The sequence below is a fragment of the Protomyctophum bolini genome (assembly GCF_963924005.1).
Source record: "Protomyctophum bolini genome assembly, chromosome: 22".
NCBI lineage: Eukaryota > Metazoa > Chordata > Actinopteri > Myctophiformes > Myctophidae > Protomyctophum > Protomyctophum bolini.
Window position 1 is genome coordinate 35,000,601 of NC_137883.1, and position 26,966 is coordinate 35,027,566.

The 26,966-nt window shown below is 38.0% G+C and overlaps 2 protein-coding genes across 2 annotated transcripts in view; one reads left to right on the top strand and one right to left on the bottom strand.

The window, feature by feature from the left end:
• Nucleotides 1-280: 280 nt before the first annotated feature.
• Nucleotides 281-22,881, bottom strand: ddx56 (DEAD (Asp-Glu-Ala-Asp) box helicase 56). The gene is made up of 14 exons (XM_080756045.1): nucleotides 22,797-22,881; nucleotides 21,717-21,878; nucleotides 20,056-20,210; nucleotides 18,824-18,994; nucleotides 18,473-18,563; nucleotides 16,411-16,652; nucleotides 15,683-15,820; nucleotides 15,191-15,304; nucleotides 14,131-14,225; nucleotides 12,480-12,553; nucleotides 12,155-12,244; nucleotides 11,146-11,251; nucleotides 10,913-11,004; nucleotides 281-1,292 (listed from the first exon to the last, which is right to left on the bottom strand). Exons 1-14 carry the CDS (start codon nucleotides 22,854-22,856, stop codon nucleotides 1,200-1,202), a joined length of 1,683 nt encoding a protein of 560 aa, XP_080612171.1. The 5' UTR covers nucleotides 22,857-22,881; the 3' UTR covers nucleotides 281-1,199.
• Nucleotides 22,882-24,244: 1,363 nt separating this feature from the next.
• Nucleotides 24,245-26,966, top strand: part of LOC308309795 (dematin-like) — a 37,419-nt gene continuing 34,697 nt past the window's right edge. Inside the window, exon 1 of the mRNA XM_080755712.1 lies at nucleotides 24,245-24,352. The gene's annotated coding sequence lies outside the window, so the exon portion shown is untranslated. The remainder of the gene's footprint in view (nucleotides 24,353-26,966) is intronic.

The following is a 26,966-nucleotide window of genomic DNA, read 5'->3' on the forward strand; positions in this document are numbered from 1 at the left end:
AAAATAAAGGCAGGAGACATGACACTATTTGTTTTGTTTTTCTTCTTATAAATGATTTGATCGGCCCCAAAACATTGTGTTCATTGTCATGATTTGTCACGATCCGAGTTGGCTTTGTCCGCGGCGTAACCGTCTTTAAATAAATACTTTAAGAAATGCCTATGGGGAAAAATGCATTGGGATTTATTTCCTGGGCCACTCGTTGTTCTGTACTCTGTACTAGTATAGAGCAGCAGTCAGTGGAGAGAGCATCCATCCATCTAGCAGCTTGGTAGTGGATTATTCTTCTCTACATTGACACACATACCTACATTGCAGCATTAACGATACACAGGCATGACACATTCTTACAATTAAACATGTTATTTTATTGCATTAAGTGCAAATGGTTTGGCATGTTTTGCGGAGTATAATGAACCACAATGCTCTATATGTACATCGCAACAACGCATTTGTGTATTTATTTTTTTATAAGAAATACCAAAAGCACTTCCCGTGCTTTTAAACTTCCGCGAAAATAGGCGATCTACAAGCCGACAACGCAGTGCAGTCAATGTGACACGTTGCGGGCGGGCTGCCCCAAAATGACGATGCAAGTTGAAAAGTGGTTGAAAGTTTTTGTCCATATAATCCATGATTGAGACAACACAGGACCACTTCCTGCTCCTGGAATGACGTCACTATGGATATCCAGAGTTGGTGCTGGCTAGTCCTCGCTCTCGCATCGCAGTACCAGCGACGTACAGTATGCTGTGTTCACACTGACGGCTACGAGAGACACAAAGCGACGCAGCGTTTATCCGTCGCCGAGTCGCTGTGGAAATGTTGCTCAACGCGCTAGTTGACGCTATCGAGCGTGCATCCGACCGACGAGCAAGAAAAATATGAACTAAAATATAAAGTGTGGGTTTAAAATCAACATGTAACTAGCAGACAGAAACATTTTTTTTTTTACAAGCTCGATTTGTGTGGAGAGCGACGGCGAGTTGAAATAATGAAACAACACTTCTGAAGCCAGCTCAACTAGGATTGTAGGCCTTGTAAATTCGCTTTGCATCTTCCACTGGAAAAATGAATAGTAGCCGTTAGATTTGTGTTTGCCAGTGTGGACACAGCATCACAGTACAGTTACGTAGCACTGTACATAAAGTACATAACTGTACATATATAGTACATAATGACTGTACTTCCAGTTGTCTCTAGGACTTGGCAGGTTTTCCAGCAGGTTGTCCAGCTTTCCTCCTGCCTCCACTGTAACTGAAGCTCTTCAGTGGATTCTGGCCTCGTGTGTTCTGGAGAGAGAGAGACAGGACATTAAATTATTATTATGTGTTCTGAAGAGAGAAAGACAGGACATTACATTATTATATTATTATTGTGTTCTGAAGAGAGAAAGACAGGACATTAAATTATTATTATGTGTTCTGAAGAGAGAAAGACAGGACATTACATTATTATATTATTATTGTGTTCTGAAGAGAGAAAGAAAGGACATTAAATTATTATATTATTATTGTGTTCTGAAGAGAGAAAGACAGGACATTAAATTATTATATTATTATTGTGTTCTGAAGAGAGAAAGACAGGACATTACATTATTATATTATTATTGTGTTCTGAAGAGAGAAAGACAGGACATTACATTATTATATTATTATTGTGTTCTGAAGAGAGAAAGACAGGACATTAAATTATTATTAAAGACAGGACATTAAATTATTATTAAAGACAGGACATTAAATTATTATTATGTGTTCTGAAGAGAGAAAGACAGGACATTACATTATTATATTATTATTAAAGACAGGACATTAAATTATTATTATTATTATTAAAGACAGGACATTAAATTATTATTATTGTGTTCTGAAGAGAGAAAGACAGGACATTAAATTATTATTATTGTGTTCTGAAGAGAGAAAGACAGGACATTAAATTATTATATTATTATTGTGTTCTGAAGAGAGAGAGACAGGATATTAAATTATTATATTCTGAAGAGAGAAAGACAGGACATTAAATTATTATTATTGTGTTCTGAAGAGAGAAAGACAGGACATTAAATTATTATATTATTATTGTGTTCTGAAGAGAGAGAGACAGGATATTAAATTATTATGTTCTGAAGAGAGAAAGACAGGACATTAAATTATTATTAAAGACAGGACATTAAATTATTATTATTGTGTTCTGAAGAAAGAAAGACAGGACATTAAATTATTATATTATTATTGTGTTCTGAAGAGAGAAAGACAGGACATTAAATTATTATTATAATTAAAGACAGGACATTAAAGTATTATTATTAAAGACAGGACATTAAAGTATTATTATTATTATTATTATTAAAGACAGGACATTAAAGTATTATTATTATTATTATTATTATTAAAGACAGGACATTAAAGTATTATGTGTTCTGAAGAGAGAAAGACAGGACATTAAATTACTATGATTATTAGAGAAAGACAGGACATTAAATTATTATTAAAGACAGGACATTAAATTATTATGATTATTAGAGAAAGACAGGACATTAAATTATTATTAAAGACAGGACATTAAATTATTATTAAAGACAGGACATTAAATTATTATTAAAGACAGGACATTAAATTATTATTAAAGACAGGACATTAAATTATTATTAAAGACAGGACATTAAATTATTATTATGTGTTCTGAAGAGAGAAAGACAGGACATTAAATTATTATTAAAGACAGGACATTAAATTATTATTAAAGACAGGACATTAAATTATTATTAAAGACAGGACATTAAATTATTATGATTATTAGAGAAAGACAGGACATTAAATTATTATGTTCTGAAGAGAGAAAGACAGGACATTAAATTATTATTAAAGACAGGACATTAAAGTATTATTATTATTATTATTATTAAAGACAGGACATTAAAGTATTATTATTATTATTATTAAAGACAGGACATTAAAGTATTATTATTATTATTAAAGACAGGACATTAAAGTATTATTATTATTATTATTAAAGACAGGACATTAAAGTATTATTATTATTAAAGACAGGACATTAAAGTATTATTATTATTATTATTAAAGACAGGACATTAAAGTATTATTATTATTATTAAAGACAGGACATTAAAGTATTATTATTATTATTATTAAAGACAGGACATTAAAGTATTATTATTATTATTATTAAAGACAGGACATTAAAGTATTATTATTATTATTATTAAAGACAGGACATTAAAGTATTATTATTATTAAAGACAGGACATTAAAGTATTATGTGTTCTGAAGAGAGAAAGACAGGACATTAAATTATTATTATTAAAGACAGGACATTAAAGTATTATTATTATTATTATAATTAAAGACAGGACATTAAAGTATTATTATTATTATTATTAAAGACAGGACATTAAAGTATTATTATTATTAAAGACAGGACATTAAATTATTATTATTATTATTATTAAAGACAGGACATTAAAGTATTATTATTATTAAAGACAGGACATTAAAGTATTATTATTATTATTATTAAAGACAGGACATTAAAGTATTATTATTATTATTAAAGACAGGACATTAAAGTATTATTATTATTATTATTAAAGACAGGACATTAAAGTATTATGTGTTCTGAAGAGAGAAAGACAGGACATTAAAGTATTATTATTATTAAAGACAGGACATTAAAGTATTATTATTATTATTATTAAAGACAGGACATTAAAGTATTATTATTATTATTATTAAAGACAGGACATTAAAGTATTATTATTATTAAAGACAGGACATTAAAGTATTATGTGTTCTGAAGAGAGAAAGACAGGACATTAAAGTATTATTATTATTATTATTAAAGACAGGACATTAAAGTATTATTATTATTATTAAAGACAGGACATTAAAGTATTATTATTATTATTATTAAAGACAGGACATTAAAGTATTATTATTATTAAAGACAGGACATTAAAGTATTATGTGTTCTGAAGAGAGAAAGACAGGACATTAAAGTATTATTATTATTAAAGACAGGACATTAAAGTATTATTATTATTAAAGACAGGACATTAAAGTATTATTATTATTATTATTAAAGACAGGACATTAAAGTATTATTATTATTATTAAAGACAGGACATTAAAGTATTATTATTAAAGACAGGACATTAAAGTATTATTATTATTATTATTATTAAAGACAGGACATTAAAGTATTATTATTATTATTAAAGACAGGACATTAAAGTATTATTATTATTAAAGACAGGACATTAAAGTATTATTATTATTATTATTAAAGACAGGACATTAAAGTATTATTATTATTATTATTAAAGACAGGACATTAAAGTATTATTATTATTAAAGACAGGACATTAAAGTATTATGTGTTCTGAAGAGAGAAAGACAGGACATTAAAGTATTATTATTATTAAAGACAGGACATTAAAGTATTATTATTATTATTATTAAAGACAGGACATTAAAGTATTATTATTATTATTATTAAAGACAGGACATTAAAGTATTATTATTATTATTAAAGACAGGACATTAAAGTATTATTATTAAAGACAGGACATTAAAGTATTATTATTATTATTATTATTAAAGACAGGACATTAAAGTATTATTATTATTATTAAAGACAGGACATTAAAGTATTATTATTATTATTAAAGACAGGACATTAAAGTATTATTATTATTATTATTAAAGACAGGACATTAAAGTATTATTATTATTATTAAAGACAGGACATTAAAGTATTATTATTAAAGACAGGACATTAAAGTATTATTATTATTATTATTATTAAAGACAGGACATTAAAGTATTATTATTATTATTAAAGACAGGACATTAAAGTATTATTATTATTATTAAAGACAGGACATTAAAGTATTATTATTATTATTATTAAAGACAGGACATTAAAGTATTATTATTATAATTAAAGACAGGACATTAAAGTATTATTATTAAAGACAGGACATTAAAGTATTATTATTATTATTATTATTATTAAAGACAGGACATTAAAGTATTATTATTATTATTAAAGACAGGACATTAAAGTATTATTATTATTAAAGACAGGACATTAAAGTATTATTATTATTAAAGACAGGACATTAAAGTATTATTATTATTATTAAAGACAGGACATTAAAGTATTATTATTATTAAAGACAGGACATTAAAGTATTATTATTATTATTAAAGACAGGACATTAAAGTATTATTATTATTATTAAAGACAGGACATTAAAGTATTATTATTATTATTATTAAAGACAGGACATTAAAGTATTATTATTATTATTATTAAAGACAGGACATTAAAGTATTATTATTATTATTAAAGACAGGACATTAAAGTATTATTATTATTAAAGACAGGACATTAAAGTATTATGTGTTCTGAAGAGAGAAAGACAGGACATTAAATTATTATTATTAAAGACAGGACATTAAAGTATTATTATTATTATTAAAGACAGGACATTAAATTATTATTATTATTATTATTAAAGACAGGACATTAAATTATTATTATTATTAAAGACAGGACATTAAAGTATTATGTGTTCTGAAGAGAGAAAGACAGGACATTAAATTATTATTATTAAAGACAGGACATTAAAGTATTATTATTATTATTATTATTAAAGACAGGACATTAAATTATTATTATTATTAAAGACAGGACATTAAAGTATTATGTGTTCTGAAGAGAGAAAGACAGGACATTAAATTATTATTATTGTGTTCTGAAGAAAGAAAGACAGGACATTAAATTATTATATTATTATTGTGTTCTGAAGAGAGAAAGACAGGACATTAAATTATTATATTATTATTGTGTTCTGAAGAAAGAAAGACAGGACATTAAATTATTATATTATTATTGTGTTCTGAAGAGAGAAAGACAGGACATTAAATTATTATATTATTATTGTGTTCTGAAGAGAGAAAGACAGGACATTAAATTATTATTATAATTAAAGACAGGACATTAAAGTATTATTATTAAAGACAGGACATTAAAGTATTATTATTATTATTATTATTAAAGACAGGACATTAAAGTATTATTATTATTAAAGACAGGACATTAAAGTATTATTATTATTAAAGACAGGACATTAAAGTATTATTATTATTATTATTAAAGACAGGACATTAAAGTATTATTATTATTAAAGACAGGACATTAAAGTATTATTATTATTATTATTAAAGACAGGACATTAAAGTATTATTATTATTAAAGACAGGACATTAAAGTATTATTATTATTAAAGACAGGACATTAAAGTATTATTATTATTATTATTAAAGACAGGACATTAAAGTATTATTATTATTAAAGACAGGACATTAAAGTATTATTATTATTATTAAAGACAGGACATTAAAGTATTATTATTATTATTAAAGACAGGACATTAAAGTATTATTATTATTATTAAAGACAGGACATTAAAGTATTATTATTATTATTATTAAAGACAGGACATTAAAGTATTATTATTATTATTATTAAAGACAGGACATTAAAGTATTATTATTATTATTATTAAAGACAGGACATTAAAGTATTATTATTATTAAAGACAGGACATTAAAGTATTATGTGTTCTGAAGAGAGAAAGACAGGACATTAAATTATTATTATTAAAGACAGGACATTAAAGTATTATTATTATTATTATTAAAGACAGGACATTAAATTATTATTATTATTATTATTAAAGACAGGACATTAAATTATTATTATTATTAAAGACAGGACATTAAAGTATTATGTGTTCTGAAGAGAGAAAGACAGGACATTAAATTATTATTATTAAAGACAGGACATTAAAGTATTATTATTATTATTATTAAAGACAGGACATTAAATTATTATTATTATTAAAGACAGGACATTAAAGTATTATGTGTTCTGAAGAGAGAAAGACAGGACATTAAATTATTATTATTGTGTTCTGAAGAAAGAAAGACAGGACATTAAATTATTATATTATTATTGTGTTCTGAAGAGAGAAAGACAGGACATTAAATTATTATATTATTATTGTGTTCTGAAGAAAGAAAGACAGGACATTAAATTATTATATTATTATTGTGTTCTGAAGAGAGAAAGACAGGACATTAAATTATTATATTATTATTGTGTTCTGAAGAGAGAAAGACAGGACATTAAATTATTATTATAATTAAAGACAGGACATTAAAGTATTATTATTAAAGACAGGACATTAAAGTATTATTATTATTATTATTATTATTAAAGACAGGACATTAAAGTATTATTATTATTATTATTATTATTAAAGACAGGACATTAAAGTATTATTATTATTATTATTATTATTAAAGACAGGACATTAAAGTATTATGTGTTCTGAAGAGAGAAAGACAGGACATTAAATTATTATTATTAAAGACAGGACATTAAAGTATTATTATTATTATTATTAAAGACAGGACATTAAAGTATTATGTGTTCTGAAGAGAGAAAGACAAGACATTAAATTATTGTGTTCTGAAGAGAGAAAGACAGGACATTAAATTATTATGATTATTAGAGAAAGACAGGACATTAAATTATTATTAAAGACAGGACATTAAATTATTATTAAAGACAGGACATTAAATTATTATTAAAGACAGGACATTAAATTATTATTAAAGACAGGACATTAAATTATTATTAAAGACAGGACATTAAATTATTATTAAAGACAGGACATTAAATTATTATTAAAGACAGGACATTAAATTATTATTAAAGACAGGACATTAAATTATTATTATGTGTTCTGAAGAGAGAAAGAAAGGACATTACATTATTATATTATTATTGTGTTCTGAAGAGAGAAAGACAGGACATTAAATTATTATTATTATTATTATTAAAGACAGGACATTAAATTATTATGTTCTGAAGAGAGAAAGACAGCACATTAAATGATGCCAGTCAATTCCTTCATCTTCCTATCATCAAGTCTGCAGCGTCTGGGATGAGTCGCCAGATGATAATTAACAAGAAATCACAGATTGAGGCTTTTATATGAAATATTCGAGACCAGCATTATGGTTTTATGGAAGATGCTTCTGAACATATTGCTATATTTGACCACTTGACAAATGCTCCAATCTTAACCCATTTAGACCTTTAGGCCCTCATTTATCAACCGTGCGTACTGCGTACGCCAAAATATGGGTGCACGCCGAAATTGCCGACATTTTTGACATTTACCATTTCTGACAAAGCTTGAAATCGAACGTGACAACGTTCAAATCCCACATCTGGTCGCCAGCTTGCTTACGCTTTTTCCTTGGCTGTTTTTCTGTCGTACACAAGCGGAGCAGCCTTGTCTGAACTGCTGACACTGTCACAGGCATCTAAACATATGTTTTCACTCCTAAAATGTTAATATAAAACGGTATGTGTATGTAAAAAACAAAAGAGAGATTTCCAACTTTACAAGTAATTAAAATCGCGCAATTAAAAACAATATAACATGTTTACAATGTATTAGTTTGTGCTTAATCAAACACTGCTTTACTGGCCTTGTTATGCGAGCGCACTTGTGAGATGATTTTGGAGCGCATGCGGACGCGGTGATGCGGCATATGCGATTATGATATTATTTAAAAAAAGGCATACATGGACTGCACGCCTTTATTTCCAAGTGACAATGACATGCATACAGCTTGCCTATTTGTAGTAAGTAGCCTACTAGCAGGCTATAGGCGTAAGGGGCTTAATCATTCACCATTTAAATAAGTGCTTTGACAGTTCAGATAAAAGCGAGATCATTTTCGGGGGTCGGGAGGGAGGACGGGACCGCGGCGTGCGTCGCCAACACATACCAGCTAGCCGCGGCAAGCCTTCATCCATATATGTTTATGATTCGTTCATCAATGATCAAATCACTTCATAAACGTTGATTATGACTGCCTTGGCGACATGATAGCCTCTCTCATGCTGCATGAGAGACGCGCATGCGGTGATGCGGCATATGTGATTATGATATATTTTTTTTTTAAAAGGCATAAATGACTGCACGCCTTTATTTCCAACTGACAATGACAAGCATACAGCTTGCCTATTTGTAGTAAGTACTAGCAGGCTATAGGCGTAAGGGGCTTAATCATTCACCATTTAAAAAAGTGCTTAGACAGGTTTTGACAGTTTTGACAGTTCAGATAAAAGCGAGATCATTTTCGGGGCTCGGGAGGACGGGACCGCGGCGACCAGCACACATGCAAGCGGCAAGCCTTCATCCATATGTTTATGATTCGTTCATCAATGATCAAATCAGAAATCACATACATAAACGTTGATTATGACTGCCTTGACGACATGATAGCCTCTCTCATGCTGCATGAGAGAGCTAGGCTATCATGTCGGCAGTCACCTACAGGACTTTAATATCACAGCAGTGCGCAGTCTTCGCCGTGCACTGCGCACGAATGGGTAAAATGAATATAGGCCAGCCTAATTCCATTCATGGCGATGCGATGTCGATGTGTCATGTATAATTGTATATGCGTGCATGCGTGGACATGACAGCAAGGCAAGCGAGGTGAGAGGGAAATAGACAGGGTAGGCCTACAATAGGCCTACAACTTTATTTAATTCATGCAGGTGTTCGTTCTTTATTTATTTAACAAGACACCAGTTAGTTCGGCTTGCAAGTTGCGTGTGCGTCTGTTTGTGTGTGTGTGTGTGTGTGTGTGTGTGTGTGTGTGTGTCGAGAGGGGGGTGTGGGCAGCAAGGCACGGGAGAAACGTATTTTTTCCTGTAACCCTGGTTACCAAACTTACCAGCCGTCGTATTGTGATTGTTCATGTCGCAAAAACGAGGGCGAGGCTTGATTTCATAGGGCGTGCCAGATAGATTTCAGCCGTCACATTTATTAACGTCAGAACGAAATTAAGGAAGGATCAGCTGTTTGCGATCACTTTATAAATGCCATGGCGACGTGGGTGTACTACGAAACCTGCACTTGAATCTGTGGCAGATTTTACACTCGATTGATAAATGAGGGCCTTAGTCTTCCGAAAAAAAAATGTTTCAAAGATTTGTGCCACATTTTTATATACTAGCATACGTTTGTGTCTCTCACCTTGAAGGTGGGCTTAACGTTTGTGTCTCTCACCTTGAAGGTGGGCTTAACGTTTGTGTCTCTCCCCTTGAAGGTGGGCTTAACGTTTGTGTCTCTCACCTTGAAGGTGGGCTTAACGTTTGTGTCTCTCACCTTGAAGGTGGGCTTAACGTTTGTGTCTCTCACCTTGAAGGTGGGCTTAACGTTTGTGTCTCTCACCTTGAAGGTGGGCTTAACGTTTGTGTCTCTCACCTTGAAGGTGGGCTTAACGTTTGTGTCTCTCCCCTTGAAGGTGGGCTTAACGTTTGTGTCTCTCACCTTGAAGGTGGGCTTAACGTTTGTGTCTCTCACCTTGAAGGTGGGCTTAACGTTTGTGTCTCTCACCTTGAAGGTGGGCTTAACGTTTGTGTCTCTCACCTTGAAGGTGGGCTTAACGTTTGTGTCTCTCACCTTGAAGGTGGGCTTAACGTTTGTGTCTCTCACCTTGAAGGTGGGCTTAACGTTTGTGTCTCTCACCTTGAAGGTGGGCTTAACGTTTGTGTCTCTCACCTTGAAGGTGGGCTTAACGTTTGTGTCTCTCACCTTGAAGGTGGGCTTAACGTTTGTGTCTCTCACCTTGAAGGTGGGCTTAACGTTTGTGTCTCTCACCTTGAAGGTGGGCTTAACGTTTGTGTCTCTCACCTTGAAGGTGGGCTTAACGTTTGTGTCTCTCACCTTGAAGGTGGGCTTAACGTTTGTGTCTCTCACCTTGAAGGTGGGCTTAACGTTTGTGTCTCTCACCTTGAAGGTGGGCTTAACGACGCCATCTCTGCCTCGCCACTTCTTCTTCCTGCCCGACAGAGGGTTGATGATCCCCTTCAGGGACTTAGGAACTACAGAGGGGGGGGGGGGGGGGGGGGGATCAATGGAAACCATGAACGATACCAAACAATGAACAAAGTAACATTTCATAGGAACGAGTGTAATCCAAGCAGTGGGTGTTGGGTGTTGACTGAGTAGGCATTAGGTCTAACCTAGGTAGTCTGGGACGTTCTTCATGTGGGGTTTGATGACGGCAGGGTGCAGGTCTTTATCGTGCCTCAGCAGCTGCAGGTCCCTGGGGTTGTCCTCAAAATAGGTCTGAATTATAGGTAAAAAATAATAATCAGAAGAATTATGATAGACATAATTATACAGTGGAGGATGGGAGTCCACAGCACAAGTCGCCAGTGGCAAAACGATATGGAGGGTATGCGCAGGACATCATCATCGTATGTAACCCGGAAGTTATGTGGGATTCTACCACAGGTCGTTTCGAGGAAGCAATCTGATTGGTTGAAACAGCCTTCTAGCCGTGGGTTAAACCAGCACTGTTCACCACCTAATCAAAACAAAGAATTCAGCTGTTCTGTTCTCCCAGAGCGCTAGCAAACTTGGTGGCTAGGCTAGCTAGTTTCTTGTGAAGGTTGTGGTCGTAGTGACTACATCTGTCATTAAAAAAATATATTCTTTCAGCGATTTTAATAGTTTTAAGGGTAACTGTGGTAGAATTGCATTATTACACTCGAGGGTGTGGGTTAACGTGATTATTGCCACTTCAGTGATGCTTGCGGAACTCGACTCCGTCTCGTTCCTGACCGCATCACTGTCGTGGCAATAATCACGTTAACCCACACCCTCTCGTGTAATATTGCTTAAACGCCTACCGAGTGGCATTTGACAGCCCCATACATCCAAACAGAAAAGTCCTATTTGATTTGATTGCATTAAATTACTTTAAACAACATTAAATTCACTTTATGCATTCTCATACCCTCTATAGTTGGAATTGCTTTCATAATAATTTGATGATCCATAGAAACACTGACAACATCAATTTCTAAATCACTCTGCTACGTTCAACATGTTTACAAAACCTTACAGTGTGGATGTTCAACGTCATTATCATTATAGACGTTATATTTATATTAGTTATTGGTAGATAATATATTATGTATAGATCGAGTCCGTTTCTGTCTTGTCAGAGGATCATGAATGGCTCACCTTAAGTTTCTCCGAGTTGAGCAGTTCCTGTTTGATCTCCTTCAGTCTGGCTTCCTTTACTGCCTGTTTTGTCACGGAGCGCATGGCATCCTAGAGACACGATTTAAACACAATTATTATTACGCAGCAGTTCAATTTAAACAAAATGAGCATCTAACCAGAGCACTTTTAACATAATTATTACCTAACAGAGCACTTTAAAACCATTCAGCAAGGGAACCCCTTTTGTTGTTATACTTTAGCTATGTTATACACAGCATTTAAAGTAGTATTTGAACAGATTCCTTTTTACGTGGTGTGACATCATCACGATGAGGTAACTTACCCGACACCTGTACCTGAAGCTCTCGATCTCGTCCATTTTAAACGCATAAGGTTTTACCGCACATTCTGCGTTTTCTGATGAAACATAAACATAAAACCATTAGAATCACATTCTGCGTTTTCTGATGAAACATAAACATAAAACCATTAGAATCTACAACTAACACTGACACTGACTGACAACAAACATAAGGTGACATAAGCATTTTAACCTAGAACTAACAAGAAGAAAACATGGAGGCATGTTGTTCATAGACATAAATGTTCCCTTATCTCACCAAGGCAGGCCATGTGCATCTGAGGAAACATTTTCAGTCCAGAAATGCAGACAATGCAGTCACTGACTACATCCTGATTTTATATTTGACATGCATTGCTTAGTTTTATCCGCTTTGATCCAAACTTCGATTAACCCATTCTGACCTGAGATCAGATTCATACGAGGTTTCCACGGGACACACACTGGTCTGATTAACCCATTCTGACCTGAGATCAGATTCTAAAAATGTCAGTCATTCTTCGAATTTTTCAAAAATAGCAGACCTACAAGCTCGTATCGCGCCACTCGGTGGCGCGATATGAGCTTGTAGATCTGCTATTTTTCAATAGGTAAAGCATAACATGATGCTAACACCAAAATGGGTGCCCGGTCAGAATGGGTTAATGTAGCACAATGGTTCTCAAACTGTCTTTATTTTAAGGACTCCCATATGCCTGAGAATGTACCAATGGAACGGGTCCATTGGTACACTTTCAGAGATACACACCCGTAAGGGGGAATACTGGACAACTCAACCCGGTGATGATGTGATGAGATTCAATTTATTGTCAATGTAAAGTACAGCACAGCGAAAGGTATTTTCGCATCTCACCAATGGTGCAAACATGTCAGTAAGGAGGATACATTATTTACAGTAGTAACAGTATTAACAGTAGCGTGAGCTGAGCAGTAGTCATTTAAATGTAAATTTAAAGTAAATAAATAAATAATTATATGAGAAGAAGAAAGACAGATCTGTCCATATTGCACGTAGCCCTTATTGCACATGGCCCAATGCACAGTGTGCTAAACTAAGGTCCAGAGACCATGTTCCACAACTTAGTCCAGTGGTCATATCACACGAGTCCACATAGTGTTTTTAGACTAGGATGTGTCCAGAGTCTCGGTGCTTGCTCGGTTTTCCTACTGGAATTTGCCCCAGTGAGGGGGATAACTTTGTAATATGCTATTGGCTGGAAAAATATAAAAAGATACTCCTGTGGAAAGGCTATATTATTTTACTTTGACCCTATAAACAGTTTATGTATATGTAAGATTTTGCCCACTCAAATGGTACCTCGTCAGATAATCCCCACATAGCCTACAACAACTTCTGTGAACTGACTTCACTGTAGTAGCTTTCCATAAATTAGATTTGTACTCTCCCACCCCTCACTGGGGAAAATTCCGGAAGGAAAATGGAAAAGGGGTGAGTTGTCCTGTTACCGTAAGGGGCTATTTGTTAACAGCTCAATGAACCATGAGGGTCCCTGGACCCCCCCATTGGTGTAGCAGAGTTTCCAGTGAGCCAACATGCACAACAATACCAGCACTGTGAGCGTGCATGGCTTATTGGCAGTAGTAGGGTGAAGGCCATATGGTGGACAGTTACCTCCTGTGAAGACGGCCTCTACGTCCGAGAGCAGGGAGAGCTCCGTGTGCGACACCAAGGACAGAGCTGTGCCTGGGTTGTCTGCTCGGGCCGTTCTGGAAGTATTAAAAAGGACATATCAAATCATAAACGGATCTACTGTATGTGAGATTAAAGAGTTCAATTGACCAGTAAGTAAAGCCTCATCCTACCACATACAGTACGTACATTTTAAGTGCAGACAAACAGTGTCGGATGTGTTAAATTAGATGTACCTTCCGACTCTGTATGTAGGAGTCCACAGATAGTTAGATTTACCTTCCGACTCTGTATGTAGGAGTCCACAGATAGTTAGATTTACCTTCCGACTCTGTGTATGTAGGAGTCCACAGATAGTTAGATTTACCTTCCGACTCTGTGTATGTAGGAGTCCACAGATAGTTAGATTTACCTTCCGACTCTGTGTATGTAGGAGTCCACAGATAGTTAGATTTACCTTCCGACTCTGTGTATGTAGGAGTCCACAGATAGTTAGATTTACCTTCCGACTCTGTGTATGTAGGAGTCCACAGATAGTTAGATTTACCTTCCGACTCTGTGTATGTAGGAGTCCACAGATAGTTAGATTTACCTTCCGACTCTGTGTATGTAGGAGTCCACAGATAGTTAGATTTACCTTCCGACTCTGTGTATGTAGGAGTCCACAGATAGTTAGATTTACCTTCCGACTCTGTGTATGTAGGAGTCCACAGATAGTTAGATTTACCTTCCGACTCTGTGTATGTAGGAGTCCACAGATAGTTAGATTTACCTTCCGACTCTGTGTATGTAGGAGTCCACAGATAGTTAGATTTACCTTCCGACTCTGTGTATGTAGGAGTCCACAGATAGTTAGATTTACCTTCCGACTCTGTGTATGTAGGAGTCCACAGATAGTTAGATTTACCTTCCGACTCTGTGTATGTAGGAGTCCACAGATAGTTAGATTTACCTTCCGACTCTGTGTATGTAGGAGTCCACAGATAGTTAGATTTACCTTCCGACTCTGTGTATGTAGGAGTCCACAGATAGTTAGATTTACCTTCCGACTCTGTGTATGTAGGAGTCCACAGATGTGGGGAAGTCAAAGTTGACAACGTTGGCGACATTCTGGAAATCCACCCCTCTGGACACACCGTACTCCTTATCCTTGGCTCTATGAGAAAGACACACACGCACACACACACACATCAATCTAAGTAAAGGCTGGCTCACACTACTACATGTTCAGGAACGCCCCTCCCGACAATCAGGGTGTGTTCATGGCTGATGATCGGACGCAATTATCTGACCAAAATAATATTCCAAAGAGCAGTGATCCTCAAACTACAAATTCTGGGAAAATTATAGCGTTACTTTTCATAATATATGGATATTAAAATGAGAGATGTTACAGCAATAGGATAACATTTCTCAATTTGCTCCACTTCACGTAGGTAGCGCGGCCGAACAGCAGAAGAAATGTACGTATGCATGGGCTGACTGACGTGTGTACAAAGAATTGTTTAATAAAAAAAGATGGGCCCCAACTCACTTTCCTTTGGTTTTCTTCTTCTTCCCCTTTCCCCCGACCGGCTGTGACACCGTGGCGGCGGGATCGGCCAACCCGTGCTCGTCCGTGGCGATGATGTAATCATAGAAGCCCTGGTTGAACTGGGTGATGATGTGACATCTGCATGGGGAACACAATGGATAATATTATGTGTTGGGGACGCCGCGTTCGTTGTGAGCTAGTAGGTGGTCGTCCAGCTAAATTATATTGAGAGTTGGTAACCAATGTTACCCTCATAGAATTTTACTTTTATTTAATTTATTAATTTACAAGTAGTCTAATTTACAAGTAGTCTAGTCGTTTGCCTATCTCGTACCACACTCAATACAACGTCAGTACTACAGCATGGAATTGTGGACCAAATCTTATCCAACGATAACAAAATATTCTACGTTTTGGATCTGAGAGGCTAAGGTCTGTATTTTGCGTGTCTTAAGTACCAGGTCTAATTCCCTAACTTGAGTAAACTAAAGACCTGGAGGCGTGGTCAATGCTCTTTGGCCACTCAGAATAGCCAAATGGCATTGATCACGCCTCCAGGTCTTTAGTTTACTCAAGTTAGAGAATAAGACCTGGTACTTAAGACACGCAAAATACAGCCCTAAATCTCATCAAATGGTGGTCCGTGGCTCAATAAATAATGTACCTTGATATGAAAAACCTATTATTTTCACAAAATCACGGGGGGTCTCTCTCTCTCTCTCCTGTACCTGGACTGGACGGGCAGCTCCGAGTTGAGCACGCAGGCGGGGATGCTGAACTGCTCCAGGAACAGCTTGAGGCGGTAGCAGCGCTCCACGGCGCCCACGAACAGCAGCGTCTTGCCCTGCACCAGGCGCAGCTTCAGCAGCGTGTAGATGAGCAGGAACTTGTCCTCCTCCTCACAGCGGATGCTGTACTGAGACAGCTGACCGCTGTCGGGCAGCTGGGAGCCCTGCAGCTTCAGGATCACCTGAGAAAACAACCATAGAGTTTGTAACAGTCAGTAATGCAGTGCCAGTTGATGCCACAGGGTGGTGCACTGCACCCTTTTGTTTGTTGTGTGTGGAAGATCCACGTGTACTATGTTAGCGTGCAGTATGACTGTCTGTAGGCTCCGTTCACCTTTTGTTTATGATATTAGTAGTCTGCCGTGAGACCTGGCGTTAAATATGGTCAATACTGGATAAAGGCTCTTTTTACTAGTAGGCTGCCAAATAAACCAGCTTATAGTGACATTCATCTGTGTCTGTGTGAAATACCTGGACTGATTACTGACTATACTCCCTGCTCAACACATCACAAGTTATGATATAGTAGAGAGCGAATGAGGAGGACACTGCACTGAGACAGCTGACCACTGTCTGGGAGCTTCAGGATCACCTGAAACCAGGTTTCACTGTCTGGGAGCTTCAGGATCACCTGAAACCAGGTTTCACTGTCTGGGAGCTTCAGGATCACCTGAAACCAGGTTTACTGAGACAGCTGACCACTGTCTGGGAGCTTCAGGATCACCTGAAACCAGACAGCTGACCACTGTCTGGGAGCTTCAGGATCACCTGAAACCAGACAGCTGACCACTGTCTGGGAGCTTCAGGATCACCTGAAACCAGGTTTCACTGTCTGGGAGCTTCAGGATCACCTGAAACCAGGTTTCACTGTCTGGGAGCTTCAGGATCACCTGAAACCAGGTTTCACTGTCTGGGAGCTTCAGGATCACCTGAAACCAGGTTTCACTGTCTGGGAGCTTCAGGATCACCTGAAACCAGGTTTCACTGTCTGGGAGCTTCAGGATCACCTGAAACCAGGTTTACTGTCTGGGAGCTTCAGGATCACCTGAAACCAGGTTTACTGTCTGGGAGCTTCAGGATCACCTGAAACCAGGTTTACTGTCTGGGAGCTTCAGGATCACCTGAAACCAGGTTTACTGTCTGGGAGCTTCAGGATCACCTGAAACCAGGTTTCACTGTTTCAAAGCGACTTTGGGTACCTAGAAAAGCGCTATATAAATCGTATATATTATTACTGTCTGGGAGCTTCAGGATCACCTGAAACCAGGTTTCACTGTCTGGGAGCTTCAGGATCACCTGAAACCAGGTTTCGCAAGATTCATTTTAATACATTTATTCTTCGTTTTTCTTTTAGGTTTTCATGACCTCAATTAGCCCTTCACTAAACCCTGCCCCAGAAAGCGATTGTCCAATGCCAGTCCAAATAGTTTAGCAACGGTATGCTATGCAGGTCAAGCTTTCTTAGTTTTGGGACTGAGGGGTTAAATCTCATCAAATGGGTCTTGATGTGAAAAGTCTGAAAACACATCTGTGCAGGAAAGCTGCAAAGATCACCTTTGCCATAACACATTTATGTTTGTGTATGCTTGAATTTGTCTGTCTGTTGATGTGGGCAAATATCTGTACTTGAAATGTTTGTTGTTTTGCTCAGATAATGTGATGTCATGTTCCTATGTAGTCATTGCTACACATAAAATGTGAAATATGCATATATAGGTCTGTGTCCCTATCTGAACCGTTGATCCATGTCCCAACAAAACCACTAGAATGACCGTGGAGTCGTGGACATAACGATCTGTCAAACCACTATTACATGTTGTGTGTTTGTGTATGACCTTACAGTGTGTGTGTACATGCGTGTGCGTGTGTGTGTGTGTGTGTGTGTCCTTACAGTGCGTTTGTGTACATTAAATGGATGAGAGAAAGTCTAGACTTGTGACCAGAGGGGCCCCGACACACATGACACTGTGTGTCCGTCCGTGCATGCGTGAGTGTCTCTTACAGGGTTGTGCAGCAGCAGTTCTTTCAGAGCCTCTACGTCCTCGGACAGCGTGGCCGACATCAGGAAGGACTGGTAGATCTTTGGCAGGTGGCTGCGTTACACAAGCAACAAGAACAGAGGATTTAATTTAGCAGATCTACAACTGAGAGCTTGCACTAGTCTTGCAGATCGGCTATTTTTCGGTCCACAACATGCTTCCATATTATGAAGAATCAAATCACTCAAATCAGGTGTGGCGAGTCTGGCGACCGAGAACTTTAATCCATGAGTGTGTGTTTACTTTACGTGTGTGTGTGTGTGTGTGTGTGTGTGTGTGTGTGTGTGTGTGTGCGTGCGTGCGTGTGTTCTCACCACAACAGGCTCTTGAGGTCCGCTTCGAAGCCAAAGGAGAAGAGCAGGTCAGCCTCGTCGATGACCAGGATCTCCAGGGAGGAGGTGAGGAGCAGGTTCTGGGCGTTCAGGTGCATCAGAACCCGGGACGGCGTGCCCACCACCACGTCAGGCTTCTCCATCAGGATGGGCCTGATGCCCAGAAACACAAGGGATTAGGATTGAGATTAAATTGCGTGTTTTGCAAACATTAATTCAAGTTTTGTTTATTCTCGAAATTACACTGAGTAATCAAACTCATTTTCAGTGTTGTCGAGTAATACAATATCATATCGAAAAAGGAAAAAAAAACATCACAATACAGGATCAGGAAAATAAAAACAAAAGATATACATGTGAATTTTACAAATAAGACAAATTTCAAAACGATCTCAAAACAGTTACATATTGTGGGCGTCTGTATGCTCACCAAGGTTTTAAAACAACTCAAGCCAAACCAAAGTTGCACGGGGTGGCAGATAATGTATTATGGGATTTTATGGCTCAAAATATGGCAAATGTTATGTTTTACACTCATAACAGTGGCAATGCAATGTGTTGTGACTTTGTAGATCTACTATTTACAGTTGCGTTTCTTTTTCCTTAACAAAATGTTTCAAGATGTATGTACCGGTACCTTTCTCAACATAGAAATGATTATGCAAAAATAAAATAATTACGACTATCTCAATGAATTAACAACATGCCCCCTCCCTCAGACAACCAGGGCTTCCCTTTAACCAATTGGCAGCTCAATTTTGGGCATGTCATTGTTAATTTGTAGCTGAAAATGTTCTGAAATGGCAAAAATTGTGAGCTTGTAGCTATTTGCGCTGAATGTTCGACCTCAGAATAGGGACGCTAAGGGTTGAAGTGGTTCATCTTTATCTACAGTCAATCTGGACAACATGGATAACAGTGACGAATAAGATGCTAATGTGTTCCCTCTGATTAGACGGCTCTGATTCCACAAACACACACAAAGCTTCAACTAAGTTTCATGTGACTAAAGTTGCATGAAACGTTTTACCGCGCAAAGCCAAACATAAACAAGCTAGTGCCACTGACTACTGTATAGAATCCACTGACTACTGTATAGAATCCAGGACAGCAGTGTTTTATTGTGTCATCAAGACATAATATTGACTTCTGTACGACTACCGACTAGGACTGCAAGTATCCATTCTTTTATTCAATGGACTCCTGGCACTGACCTCTGGGCAGAGATATCAGCCTTGCCAGAGATGTCGGCCACTCTGACCTCCCTGGCGCAGTAGGCGGTCAGCTGACGGATCATGGCCTGGACCTGCTGACCCAGCTCCTTGGTGGGCACCAGGATCAATGCCCTCACGTCCTGCCCACTGACCCTCTGAAAGACAGACACACACATACATTCTGAAAACACACACTAAGAAGACAACAGCTAAGTCCTGCCCTATGCGGGAGTTAACTATTTCCGTAGACAACGCCCTGGTAACGTCTGTCCCAACAGCCAGGAATCTTGGTGTTGTCCTGGACAGTCAGCTCTCGTTCAAAGCTCACATCACAGCTGTCACTCGATCCTGTAGGTTCACACTCTATAACATACGACGAATTAGACCGTTCCTCACCCAGGAATCAGCCCAGCTCCTAATCCAGACAACAGTCTTGTCAAAACTTGACTATTGTAACTCCCTCCTTACTGGCCTACCAGCATGTGCACTTAAGCCTCTCCAGCTGATCCAAAATGCCGCAGCTCGCTTGGTCTTCAACCAGCCAAAATGTCTCCCCCCTGCTCCGCTCCCTCCACTGGCTCCCGGTCGCTGCCCGCACAGAATACAAAACTCTGATGCTGGCATTCAAAGCAACCAAAGGTATGGCTCCCCCATATCTTGCAAGTATGATTGAACCCTACAAACCCTCCCGCGCACTCAGATCAGCTAACGCAGGGAAGCTGGAAGTACCCTCACTAAAAACGCCGGGACAACGCTCCACACGTCCCAAACTCTTCTCCCTTCTGGCTCCAAAACTGTGGAATGCACTTCCCATTGCAGTCAGAACTGCAGCATCACTCCCAATCTTCCGCCGTAGTCTGAAAACCCACCTTTTCAGACTCCATCATGGCCCATAGCACTTACTCTACCCTAGATAGCACTTCTGTAGACTTAGATAGCATTTGAAACAGACTTATAGCATGTTATGTAGACAGCACTAGAATTGCATTGTATATAGTCATAGCACGCCATAGTACATATGTATAGCATAGTAGTATATATGTAAAGTTTATACGTATACATTTCATTATATAGATATTCCACTGTTACTTTCTTAGCTTACGCATGTTTCATGATGAATGTTTTTATGTGATGTATTCCCATGCTTTTGTTCTTGCTTAATGTAAGTCGCTCTGGATTAAGAGCGTCTGCTAAATGCCTAAATTGTAAATTGTAAATTGTAATGAATGTTCGGATCGCAACTCCTTATATAGCAGATCTACGAGCTTGTAGGTCTGCTATTTTTGAAAAATCGCACGGTATCGCACGGTATCGGACACTTCTTAAGTTTTTGTCATATCTGCCCTCCCTGTGCAACTTTTGTTTACAAGGCCTAAAATCCACACAATTAAATCGCAATAACTTTATGGCAATCAGCAAGTAAAAATGTCATCACTGTGACAGCCCTAGTAAATCTATCAATAAATAACCCATTCTGACCTGAGATCAGATTCTAAAAATGTCTTCTACATCCTGACAGTTTTCTGAAAAAGCTATGTTTCTATGTCAGTCGTTCTTCGATTTTTCAAAAATATCAGACCTACAAGCTCGAGCTTGAACACCAAAAGGGGTTCCCGCCCAAAATGGGATAATTGACTCAACACCATTCTCAGTTTTCTCACCTGTTTCGAGGCCAGGATGCGCTGTATGACCGGCAAAGCATAGGCAGCCGTTTTCCCAGAACCGGTCCGGGCCCGGGCCAACAGGTCTTTGCCTTCCAGGGCCAGAGGAATGGCTTTCTCTTGGATCAGGGTGGGCTGAGCCCAGTTCAGGTCTGCAAGAGCCTGCCAAAGTCATGGTCAGAAGAGCACATTCGTTAACAACACCATTCAGAATTCAGAATAGTGACTTTAAAATCTGAAGTAAAATATAATCATCGATTTGGAGAATCCGCTAGCTTGTAGATCTGCTAGTTAGGGAAATAAATCGTGAAGATTTGTGCAAGTCTTTGAATATAACACCATACATATTTTTAAAGTGAACATTTTTAACTAAAATCTCAACTACTGTGGGTTCCTTCCTAGAAAAAACTATTTGAAAATGCACTAATTCTAACTTCTTCTGAAGTTCATGCCATAATGAATGACTGGCTATCCACAGGTTTTGTAGCCATTTGTAGCAACTGTAGAAATATTTGGGCTTAAATGACAAAATTCTTCAAAAAAGTAATGAATATTTAGGCCTGTCATAATCATTACATAATCGTGTGATCAATTATTTGTGCTAGTTGTATTGTATTAACATACTCTACCATACAATTGTACTAGATACAATGTATTAACATAGTCATGAATATGTGCTAGTTGTTACATTAATTTTGAACTAATTGTATTCAATATAATGCTTTATAAACACAACCACAAGCCTGGTAACAGCTGAAGTATATATAGTAGCATGGCCATGGTACACATAATTAAGGATACAAATGTAAATAGATGCACCCGGAAGTGTCCACTTGGTTTTTGACTGATTGATTGAAGTATTTATTAACAGTTTGCAGAATGGGTACATTTCACATGAAAAGCACAACTCAATACAAAGACTGACGACACATTACACTTGTTTACAACAGGGTCCACCCTTTTCAATTCATCAGAAAACATGGTTACATTGTAAACCTCTCAGAGATACAATACACGTACACCAGATACATAAACAGAAATGTGTTACTGTCTGTTAAGGAGTAAAACTCTTCTTATTACCTTTAAAATGCGATCATCTAAACCCATCTCATGGAACTGTAGCCTTCTGCTGCTCGCCATCTTTACACTTTTCTCTACACACACACGTGTGTCGCACACTGTCGCTGGCATTACACGTCACGGACTATTGGGAGACCTTGTTGTTGTACCAACATAATCCACCAGAGGGCCTCGTTTGATTACAATTGGAACCCAGTGTTGTCAGAATTGACACTAATTTGAAAAGATATGCCATATTCAACCCGTTTAATTTCAAGGGACACCCAGTTTGACATGCATATTTATTAGTCCCCCATTTAATGACATTTCAATCTCTGGGAGCCGATTTATATTGTAAAATCAATGTTAATGTAACTCTGAGAGTTACAGACCCATAAGGGTCTACACAGGTCTACACAGGTCGACATTTAATGGCATTTCTATCTCTGGCCCGGGACCCCAATTTATATTGTAAAATGATCAATGTAAATTTACATTGAGTGTACACAAATGGACCCGTTCGTACACTCGCATTTGGTTCATAACTATCCTTTAGCTGAGGACCCCATGCCCGGCCCCTGGGACTCCCTCAAGGACCCCTGGGGGTCCCTGGACCCTGTGCACTTTGAGACTATATAGGGCCATATTTTGACTAGGGTACCAAGCTGGGGGCCGAGTCTGCACGCGCGAGGTCGAGGTCTTGCCAAGACCCCATTTGAAAAGGATGCCCAGTTTGACATGCATATAGGCTACTGACCCCCATTTAATGCCTTTATATCTGGGACATATATGAATCATGAATCATTGATTTGTGCTGCCCTCCTGTGGTGAATATCGAACCCTCTTTTTGCCATAATAATTTCTTCAATTGTTTTGAATGCACAGACAGTACACTAGTGACTAGTACACTACGCACATGATCCAATAAATATAAAAAAAAGGTAAATTCTGGAGGAATGTCCACGTTTGAACTCCTGCACCATGTGCTTTAATATCAGCAGTCGATATAGAGCTTTTTGGACCAGTGTTATTAGCCTATATAGGCCTACTGTACTTTACAGTTATAGTTACACAAGAACACATGTTTTAAAAAAGCCCGATTATTACGCAGTGTCATGCCATATTGTAATTGTTCCCCTTGTCTTCCCCACCAAATGGACTGATCCGTGTGTGTGTGTGTGTGTGTGTGTGTGTGTGTGTGTGTGTGTGTGTGTGTGTGTGTTACTGTTAGCTGCACGCTGAGCAACAGGAAAACCTCCTCCTCCTCCTCGCAGCCTCTTAAAACACCACCAGTCCAGACCACCACATTGGCTCCAATCACCCCCATCCCCACCCACCCACCCACCCCTCCGGCTCCCCACCCACCCACACACACACCCAATCCATCTGATCCTGTGACCAGCCTCCATCCTCCTCCGTCCTCCGCCGCTGTACAGACGAAGAGCGTCACGAAGCGGCTGCTGTTTTTATTGCCACTGACTGGATTTGTGTTTCTTATTTTGCCGACTTGCCGTTATTGATCTTTTTTAAGCCGGCCCGCGCGGATATAGCTGATCGGATAACACGCTATTTGCCAGGTAGGAGGACAATATTTAAATATTGTTTTATGTGTTATATTTTAATGCATCGTTTCGCTTGTGCTGCCTGCGTGAGGCGTGAGGCGTGCGCACTTGCTGGCTTTCCTTCGGGCACAATTAAGAGCCAGTAGGCCACATGATGTCCCGGTTAGGTTTAGGCAGGGCTGCGATGGGTTTAATAGGCGATGTTTTAGTCGCTATATCTATTTAACTAGATATACTAAAAACCCTGAATATCGCCGTTTTAAAATAGGCCTAGCATATATATATATATATATATATATATATATATATATATATATATATATATATATATATATATATATAAATGCAAGCAGCACTTGTGTTACTGCTAGTTAATTGCTTTCATAATGTTCAAACATATGGTGGCAATGGTTGACTTTACAGTCCGGGGACCCCCAGGGGTCCTTGAGGGAGGTCCAGGGGTTACCCAGCTAAATGATAGTTTGGAACCAAATGGACCCGTATTGTACGTGGGTCCGTGGGATAATTATTGTCATAATTATTGGATCCACTGCTTTACAACAACACATGCACTGCTACAGGCTGTAGACGGAACCAATATCATGTCCACCTGCAGTTTGAGAGACAGTGTGACATTCATGTCAAGCTCCTAAAAGCTTTGGGACTGTTTACACAATATTGGAAGTGCAATCAGCCATGTTTTGATGCACTCATATCCTGGAGCATCAAAGTGATTAGCTTTTAACTATAGGGCCTATAAACGAGCCACTTCCTTCAACAATGTGTGTGTGTGTGTGTGTGTGTGTGTGTGTGTGTGTATAGTCATTATTGGAAAATGGACCGCCATATTGACTTATTTAGGCTAGCCTGGCCTGTTTTGAATGAATTGAAGTTAACAAAAAAACAATGAGACCTATGGTATTTGAGTATCAGTTAAAAGCAAGCCAGATGTGTGAATACATTAGATACATTGTAGTAGGGTTACCGGAACAGTGGGTCTCTGAGAACATATAAATATATATTTGCAAAGACCAGCATTATCATGCACACCCAGCCTGTTAAGCAGAGCTGTATGCTGATCAGTATAATAATAATGTTTCACTAAATGTCAGAGAACCGTAGCTATAGCATCCCTATATTCTGATGAGAACCTTAGCCAAAAATAGCAGATCTACAAGCTCCCAACATCTCTCTCTCTCTCTCTATCAGCTAAGGGGTCCCCTGCATGGGCTGAAAAGCGTTGAAGACCCCTAGGCTACAGGGGTACAAATGGATCAAATGGGTATCCATTTGTACCCCTATGTACAAATGGATAATAATGAATTGCATTTTTATGGCGCTTTTCTATGCACAATGCACTACGTGCCTACTCAAAGCGCTTTACAATGGTTCATTCATTCATACATCGGGAGGTGAAGCGGCGAACAGTCGACGCCAGCGTCCTCACTTCCCACCCCCAATCCAACCCTTAATGCTGAGTGTCAAGCAGGGAGGCACTGGGTCCCATTTTTACAGTCTTTGGTATGACCCGGCCGGGGATCGAACCCCGACCTCCCAGTCTCAGGGCGGACACTCTAACCACAAGGCCACTGAGCTGGTGTTGACCACTGAGCTGGATACAAATGGGTACAAATTTGTACACTCAGTCTCAGAGTTAAATTAACATTGATTTTACAATATAAATCGGCGTCTCAGAGATAAAAAAAGGCCATAAAATGGAGGGCCTAATGCATGTCAAACTGGGAGATCCTTGAAATTAAACGGGTTGAGAATCACTAATATAGCCGTAAAAAAAAACCTCTTCTCTCATGGGGGGTCCGAGGCATACAGTATCTTTTCAAATGGGGGGGGGGGCGTCCGCGGGCTAATATAGGTGTCAATTAATTTGGGGGTCCTTTAAAAAGGGTATCTTTGAAAAACAAAGAAAAAGGTCCCACACACTGTCAGACACTTGCCAAAATGTTGCTCTTTCAGAGCAAGTGTCTGACCTTTTCTTTGTTTTTCAAAGATACCCTTTTTTAACGTATGCTCTATTGCCCTATACGCACCTGTCACTACTAGCCTTCTGAGGTGTGCATCGGCCTTCTGCTAAAAACAAACATTGGGGGTCCCCGACATGAAAACGTGTGGGAACCACTGGTATATGATACGGAACTAAAAGATGTCTGATGGGATTCAGACGTCATTGATGTGATGTCTCCTCCTTGGCAGCTAAAAGCTTCTCATGCAGTAATTGACCTGTTCCCCTGGCGAGGAGTGAGCGCTGAGCTCCTCCTCCTCCTCCCCCCCATGCTCTCTCTGCTATCTGTGTGTGTGTGTGTGCGTGTGTGTGCGTGTGTGTGTGTGTGTGTGTGTGTGTGTGTGTGTGCGTGTGTGTGTGCGTGTGTGTGTGTGTGTGTGTGTGTGTGTGCGTGTGTGTGTGCGTGTGTGTGTGTGTGTGTGTGTGTGCGTGTGTGTGTGTGTGTGTGTGTGTGTGTGTGTGTGTGTGTGTGTGTGTGTGTGTGTGTGTGTGTGTGTGTCCATGTGGGCCTGTCCTACAGTACGGTACATCATGTCCGCTCTGCTCTGCCTCAGAGCAGAGAATCACTGTCACTAGGACTCCATTCATCACTGCTGGACACTAACTAAC

What these genes read in the sequence shown, in the direction of transcription:
- ddx56 (XM_080756045.1), bottom strand. Translation starts at nt 22,856, where the DNA reads ATGGCGAGCAGCAGAAGGCTACAGTTCCATGAGATGGGTTTAGATGAT. An exon ending in GCATCCTGGCCTCGAAACAG is followed by an intron (nt 20,211 to 21,716) that starts GTGAGAAAACTG and finishes TCTGTCTTTCAG; the next exon opens with AGGGTCAGTGGGCAGGACGT. An exon ending in TCAACTCGGAGAAACTTAAG is followed by an intron (nt 11,252 to 12,154) that starts GTGAGCCATTCA and finishes CCTATAATTCAG; the next exon opens with ACCTATTTTGAGGACAACCC.